We start from the raw sequence: 8211 nt of genomic DNA on the forward strand, positions 1-8211 counted from the left end.
GTGAAAACAGGCCCTTCGGCCCAACAAGTCCACACCGCCCCGCCGAAGCGCAACCCACCCATACCCCTACATTTACCCCTTACCTAACCTGTGATGTCATTCAGTCCTTGTCATAGTTGCCGGGTGTCTGTCTGGGTCTCTAGTTTGGATCGGTGTTGGTCCTTGGCTGCCTTAATGGCTCTGCGAAGGTCATACTTGGAATCCTTATATTTGAGCGGGTCTCCTGATCTGAAGGCCTCATGCCTGGTTTTCACAGGTTCTGTATGACCTGATTCATCCAGGGTTTCTTTTTGGGGAACACCTGGATTGACTTCCTTGTTATGCAGTCCTCCGCTTGGTGATCAAGTCTGTGACGGTGGTTGCGTACTCGTCCAAGGTACCTGCTGACTGTTTGAACACGGCCCAATCAGCCAATTCCAGACAGCCCCGGAGTTGATCCTCTGCCTCCTCCGACCAGCACTGTACCTGTATCCGCGAGGGGGGTCTCCTGCTTGAGCTTTTGCCTGTAAGCCGGGAGAAGAAACACGGCATTGTGGTCGGAGTTCCTGAAATGAGGGTGAGGGATAGAATGGTAGCCATCTTTCACAGTCGTGTAGTAGTGGTCTAAAATGGATGTAGGTTTGCTCACTGAGCTGGAAGGTTCATTTCCAGACGTTTCGTTCCCCTACGAGGTAACATTTTCAGTGGGTTTCCTGGCGAAGCACTGCTGATAATTCCTGCTTTCTGTTTATATGTTTGAAACCCAAGCATATAAATAGAAAGTAGGAATTATCAGCAGTGCTTCGCCAGGAGATCCACTGAAAATGTTACCTAAGTAAGGTAACGAAACATCTGGAAATGAACCTTCCAGCTCAGCGAGCAAACCTACATCCAGAACCTCAACCTGAGTTATAAATCTTCTCAAAACTCGCTAAGTGGTCTAAAATGTTTGAGCCCCTGGTGGGGCTGGTAATGTCTGGTGGTACTTGGGCAACACCTTCCTTAGATTGGCTTGATTGAAGTCGCCAGTGACAATAAGCAGTGCCTTGGGGTGTTCTGTCTCCAGGGTGTTAGCGGTGATGTGCAACACATCCAGAGCTTACTCAACCTTTGCTTGTAGTAGTATGTACACAGTAGTTAGTATAGCAGCAGTAAATTCCCTTGGTAGATAGAAGAGTGAGGGTGAGGAATTCAGGATTTGGGCAGCAAAGGTGTTGATTAAGAGCAAACCCCTCCACCCTTTGTCTTACCTGAGGATGCTGTACGGTCCATACAATGGATAGAGAAAAACATCAGCCTGAAGTGCGCAGTTGGGAATGGATGAATTGAGCCAGGTTTCTGTGAAGCAGAGTGCATAGCAGTCCCGCAGTTCACGCTGGAAGCTGAGCTGTGATCTGAGTTTGTCCATCCTGTTCTCCAGAGATCGTATTTTGCTCGGAGTAAGCTAGGAATGGGGGGGGGGTCTTGAAACTGCGTAGTCTCAGTCTTATTAGAAAGCCGGCACACTTACCCCGCTGCCTTGCAGGTTTCTTACGTTGAAGTGTCTGGTGGAGTAATTGTGACTGCTTCCAGTTAACTGATCCTTCCATGGACCCTGTGGAGCAGGTAGGTTGCAGTTCAGTGTATTTTTGCAGAGCGTCTGCTTTGGACCCAGTGTAGCAGGTAATTTACTGTGTGGTTTTTTAACAGAGGGAGTTTGCTTAGGACCCAGTGGAGAAGTTCCTGGTTTCAGTTGCTGCTGATTTGCTGCTCCAGGTCCAGCCACGTTGGATAATGTTGGATTTGAGTTTATTTTAACACCGAGGAATAAATTAGCAAATCTGTGAAACATATCGGTGGCCTTATAGAGATTTATAAATCATGAGAGGCATGGATAGGATAAATAGACAAAGTCTTATCCCAGGGGTGGGAGGCGTCCAGAACCCAAGGGTGTAAGTTTAGGGTGAGAGGGGCAAGATATAAAAGAGACCAACGGGGCAACACTTTCACGCAGAGCATAGTGTGTGTGGGGAATGGGCTGCCAGAGGAAGTGATAGAGGCTGGTACAATTGCAACATTTAAGAGCATTTGGATGGGTAAATGAATAGGAAGGGTTTGGAGGGATATGGGCCGGGTGCTGGCAGGTGGGACCAGATTAGGTTGGGATATCTGGTCGGCATGGACGGGTTGAACCGAAGGGCCTGTTTCCATGCTGTACATCTGTATGTCTCTATGACTTCCTTATCTATCCAGATTTAATCACTGTAATGTTTTCTGAAAATATAATTCAGTTTCAAGCTTTTATCAGAATAGAATTGAGAGGGGGAGGCTGAAGCATCTCTGCAAAAGGAACACAATAAATATACAATCCAGAACTGCCAATCTGCCTTTACCTAGTAATCTGGCTTCATTCGCCAGAATTGAAGTTGTTGTTTTGGGGACATAGGTCAAATCTCACCATGGCAGATAATGAAATTTGAATTCAATAAAAATCTGGAATGAAAATAATGCTAGCTCAAAATGACCATGTAACCATGACCAATTGTTGTAAAGATCCATGTAGTTCACTAATGTCCTTTCAGAGAAAGAAGTCTACTGTCCTGATCTGTCCTACATGTGACTTTAGACCCACAGCAATGTGAATGAATCTTAACTGCCCTCTGGGCAATTAGAAATGGCCATTCAGTTCTGGCTGAGCCAGTGATGCCCTCATCCTGAGATTGAATTTGTTTAAAAAGCCTTCCCTCAAATGACATCCTCTAATTTCACTTGACCTGACCTGGTGGGATAGTTACACTCTATCTTGCCTCATTAAAAGAGTGTGAGGTTAGATCTGAAAGGACAGGATCTTATTATTGGGTGGTCTTTAGTCAAAATAAAAGTGATGCATTTGGTCATGATTGTAGAGCTGTTAAATCTCTAGGGTGAAAGCTTCTGCACTGGAGTCTTTGTATTCAGTTTCTGTTTGTTCAGTTACGCAGGCTGTACATCCCAGCAATTTGCCCGTTGAACCAAAGGCCCTATTCCTTTGTTGTTCATAATAGGCAGAACACAGACTATACTCAACCAGCCTGTGCTTGCAAAACACAAAACCAATTGTCGACAGTAAAAAGTGATTCTGCAATTGAGGAACATTTGCTGAATAATCCTGAGTGTAATAATGTTTAGACTATCAACCAGTTTCAGATAATCAATTGAGTTCATAATGCGGCCCATTTATGTTTGCTAGAAGGAATATTCATTCAGATGTGGGATCCACTTCCTGCAGACTCAAGTCTTGCACCTTGAGTCTCTAGAAAGTTTGGAGAGCCTTTAGTTTTCTATTTCTTTCTCCAGGGTAATCCTTTAACCAACTTCCCACCCAGCCCTTTTTCCTGTAGTTTAATATATGATCATTTGAAATTTGACTTTGTTTTTGTTTGTGCTGATGTGCATAAGAGTAAAAACGTAAGAAACACAACTCACTTTTCAATGATTCAAGTACTCCATTATACCTTGGAGCAGAGTTTTTTTAAATATTAATAGCTCTCTCAGAGAAAGCTGCAATGGTGCAGAAAATTATAAAGTACAGTTGTTATCTCCAGTTTATCTAAAAGACATAGAAAGAAGCTGGGATAAAAACGATGTAGTTTGATTTGTCCAACAAATTCTTATTAATGGAAGTTGACAAGGTAGAAACTACAAAGAGGTGAGCATTCTAATGGAACAAGGAATATTCTCCCTCCACCAGTACGCTGTCATATGGCTCACTGGTTGAAGACCATATTTCTACAATCCAGAGAGCATAGGATAGAATTTCCTGAACAAAAAGGTCACAAAGTTCCCTCCAGTGTGATAAAGGCAGGAAATGTGGCTGCTGGAAATCTGAAATGAGAACAGAAGAATTTGGAGAAATTCAGCAGGCCTGGCTGCATCTACGGAGAGGGCAAAAAGGTTAATAGTTCGAACTCAATGCCAGAGCCATTCTGAGGAAGAGTCACACAGGACTTAAAATGTTAATTTTGTCTCTCTTTACAGATGCTGCCAGGCTTCCTGAGTTTCAGTAGTATTTTCCTCCAGGGCTAAGCCAAAGACTGGCATTTCTTGAATACTCACCTGTTTTTGTTACATTAATGGTAATAGAAATATAATCAGAGGTAAAGAAATTTCAGGGATGAATTGGAGTTTGGGGCAAAGTGGATTGTCCTTCAAGACAGCTGTCACAGTCTTGATGGACACTTCATGTTGTACTGTCTTCATGCAGGTTATAAGAATTTGACAGACTGTGATTGTCCTCTCTGCAGATAATGATGCAGACAATTATTATTCACTCTGCATTGTTTAGGATTTGTTGTTGCAGTCGTCTTGAGTGGTTTTGTTAAAATGTTACTGCTCTTGAGAAGCATCAAGACACCCACAGGCAAAGCTCATAGGCTGAAACAAGCCTCCCTAAGGTCTTTGATGTCAATCTAGAGAATAACACATTTTAGATCTTCCTGTATAATTTGTTTATAGGGATTTGAGGCTGGGACTGCAGTGTAAAGTCAAAAAACAGTCAGTTCTCCCAAGCTGAAATAGAATCCTTTGGAAGAGCTTGCTAATGTGATCATCCTTATGGTTTTGGAGTAAAGAGATGTGCCTGGTATGTGGGTGTTGGTAGTCCTTTAAGAACTAGGATCCAGTTTCTCATTTTAAAAAAAAAGACCATTAGATTTCAGTAAATTATCACAGAATTCGATAAATTGGGAGAAAAAAGACAACAGAAAAAAGGTTGAACAAGCTAATTATTAAATTGAGTAGGATCCCAGGTGGCTTTCAGTGCAGTAATTTAGGTTGAGAGTTTAGAACAAGTAGGAGTGAAGGAGCTATGTCTTTCAGCAGAATCCAGTTAAAATTTTGTGTGTTGGAAATCAGTGTTAAAGGTCATCTTAATTATATGTGAGTTGAATTTCTGGTATAATCAAGTCAAGGGGAGGGAGAGGTTTTTCACCTGAGAAGCTTTGTAGATAAAAACGTTAGAGTGAAGGGATGTAGGTTTGCTCGCTGAGCTGGAAGGTTCATTTTCAGATGTTTCGTCACCATACTAGGTAACATCTTCAGTGAACCTCCAGACGAAGCTTCATTCTTCATTCGGAGGCTCGCTGAAGACGAGATTCCCTACAGTGTGGAAACAGGCCCTTCGGCCCAACCAGTCCACACCAACCCTCTGAAGAGTAACCCACACAGACCTATTTCCCTCTGATTGATGCACCTAACACTATGGATAATTTAGCATGGCCAATTCACCTGACCTGCACATCTTTGGACTGTGGGAGGAAACCGGAGCACCCGGAGGAAACCCGTGCAGACACGGGGAGAATGTGCAAACTCCACACGGGCAGTCGCCTGAGGCTGGAATTGAACCTGGGACCCTGGTGCTGTGAGACAGCAGTGCTAACCACTGAGCCACTGTGCTGAAAATGAACGTTTCAGCTCAGCAAGCAAACCTACATTCAGAACCTCAACCTGAGCTACAAATCTTCTCAAAACTCGCTAGAATGAAGGGAGTTCTGACCTGAGGCCAGTATGCTTAATACCTAGGTTGAATGAGGTATTTGCAATCTGAAGAGATTTCAAGGGGCAACCTTGCTGGAAATAAACGTAGTGCCCAAGGAATCACCTTGTGTACAAATTATTGACTCGCACCCACACCAAGTAGTTAATCATTCGAGTTTTGATAAGTGTTGGGGTGTAATTCTTAACAGGTGTAAGATGGAAATTGGAGTTAGGACCTTTGATTGTAGGATAAATAATTCAACTCATATTTTTATTACCATTTATTTAAAAGAGTATTTTTTCCACTTCACATACTTTCATTTTGGTGCAATAAAATTCTGCTGTTTTAAATGGTGAACTTTGTGGGTTCCTCCTTTTAGGTAAATACCTGGACCTTCAAATTCTTAAGAGAAAATAGAAACGTTATTGATTGCCTCTGCACTGGTCTGCCTGCTCCACTTGCTGGGGGCGTTGGGTAACGTTAAGCAAATTGAACATACAAAGCAGTGTTTCTTGGACATATTAGAGGCTATAGAGAATAGTCTTTGAGAAGTTTTGGTCTTGGTTGTGAAACTCTCAACTCTTCTGTAATTGCACTGAGCCCGAAGAATGGGAGTACTTTCCAATTCAATTTGCTTTGCGCTCATTGATTTCTAACAATGCTGATCTCATTTACAGGGGTCACAATCAGAGGATGGAATTCCTTGGTGATTCTATAATGCAGTTGGTAGCCACTGAGTACTTATTCATCCATTTCCCTGACCATCATGAAGGCCATTTAACGGTGAGACACAATTGCTTACCCATTAAACTAGCATCTTGTTTCAAAGTTGAGCAAGCACTGTTTTCATTGCAGTCAAAGAATTAACATATCTATGAAAGTGCTATTAAAGATGATGTATTGAAATTATTTTGTGAGGATTTTTCCATAATTTTATCTTTGTATTTGGCGATGGGATATGAGCATCTCTGATTAGCCTGGTGTATGTTACCCATCTCTTTTTCCCTTTGAGAAGGTGGTGCTGAGCCACCTTCTTGAGCCTCTGCAGGCCGTTGACTTTTCTGGAGCTGCCTAGTACAACTGCAGCTCAAGAGAGTGGGACTGCCCAATGATTTGGGCCAGAAGTCTAATTCTGCACTAATGTAGCCCACCCAAATGCATGTTATACACAGGGTGTGCCCATTCAAGGATAGTAGCAGTGAGGGGAAAGTAGGAATGTTCTGTAATGTAGAATGTAGAAATTGTGTAAGCCACCTGACCTTGACAACCATCTTAAACAGCCTTATCAATGTCCATTTTTATTGAAAGGCCCTTCTGAAACTTTAGACATGGACGGAGTTCAGATCTGAAGTTATGAATAGGACATACCTTCACTGAGCATGACATTTCCTAATGGAAAAGCAGATGGGTCTTTATGGTTCATTAGTTTCATAGTCACTGTTATGGAAACTAGGGTTGTAGTCCACATTTATCCTTTTAACTGCTGGAGTAGGATTTGAACCTGTGTCCTGGGACATAATTCTGGTTCTCTGGATTACTCGTCTGATGACATTATCATAGTTCCAGTGTGTCCGCACTGTGAACTTTTGTTTTACATCAACAAGAGCAAAACAGTACAGATGCTGGAGATCTAAACTAAAAGCAGGATATCTGGGAATGCTCATCAGATCTTAAAGGGTCTGTGGAGGGACAGAGTGGTGGACACCAGCTTCCTTCACTTGGCTGAACTTATTCTGTCATTGCACAGCTTCTCCCTTTGCTCCATTCACTGTCCCTATAGAAAAGGCGCTGCTATGAAGCGCACATTATGCCTCTCCTTTCCTGGAACTTTCCTTCTGTCTCCGTGCAGGTGCCTCCTGATCTACTAAGTGCTTCCAGCTCTTTGTTATGAAATTTTAAAACCCATTTCATAGTCATTACAGCTGAGCTGGAGAAAGTGAGGACTGCAGATGCTGGAGATCAGAGTCAAGAGTGTGGTGCTAGAACAGCACAGCAGGTCAGGCAGCATCCGAGGAGGATTCTGGATTAGTGGTGCTGGAAAAACACAGCAGGTCAGACAGCATCCGAGGAGGATTCTGGATTAGTGGTGCTGGAAAAACACAGCAGGTCAGGCAGCATCCGAGGAGGAGGAGAACCAACGTTTCGGGCAAAAGCCCTTCATCAGGTCCCGACGAAGAACTTTTGCCCGAAACGTTCATTCTCCTGTTCCTCTGATGCTGCCTGACCTGATATGTTTTTCCAGCACCACCACATGGAATCAATTTATGTAAAGGGGCAGTACAGAGAGATCTGGGTGTTCTTGTACACCAGTCAATGAAGGCAAGCATGCAGGTACAGCAGGTAGTGAAGAAGGCTAATAGCATGCTGGCCTTCATAACAAGAGGAATTGAGTATAGAAGCAAAGAGGTGCTTCTGCAGCGGTATAGGGCCCTGGTGAGACCACACCTGGAGTACTGCGTGCAGTTCTGGTCTCCAAATTTGGGAAAAGACATTCTGGCTATTGAGGGAGTGCAGCATAGGTTCACGAGGTCAATTCCTGGAATGGCAGGATTACCTTACACTGAAAGACTGAGGCGACTGGGCTTGTATACCCTTGAGTTTCGAAGATTGAGAGGGGATCTGATTGAGACATATAAGATTATGAAAGAATTGGACACTCTGGCAGCAGGAAACATGTTTCCGCTGATGGGTGAGTACCGAACCAGAGGACACAGCTTAAAAATACAGGGTAGACCATT

General features: G+C 43.3%; 1 protein-coding gene across 1 annotated transcript in view; it reads left to right on the plus strand.

Moving 5' to 3' along the window:
* The window catches only part of drosha (drosha ribonuclease III), a 182247-nt gene that overhangs the window by 122301 nt on the left and 51735 nt on the right, over positions 1 to 8211 (plus strand). The window contains exon 26 of the mRNA XM_043719624.1: positions 6151 to 6256. Coding sequence (XP_043575559.1) covers positions 6151 to 6256 — 106 coding nt within the window. The remainder of the gene's footprint in view (positions 1 to 6150; positions 6257 to 8211) is intronic.

This window comes from Chiloscyllium plagiosum, chromosome 29 (genome assembly GCF_004010195.1).
Source record: "Chiloscyllium plagiosum isolate BGI_BamShark_2017 chromosome 29, ASM401019v2, whole genome shotgun sequence".
In the NCBI taxonomy this organism is placed as follows: domain Eukaryota; kingdom Metazoa; phylum Chordata; class Chondrichthyes; order Orectolobiformes; family Hemiscylliidae; genus Chiloscyllium; species Chiloscyllium plagiosum.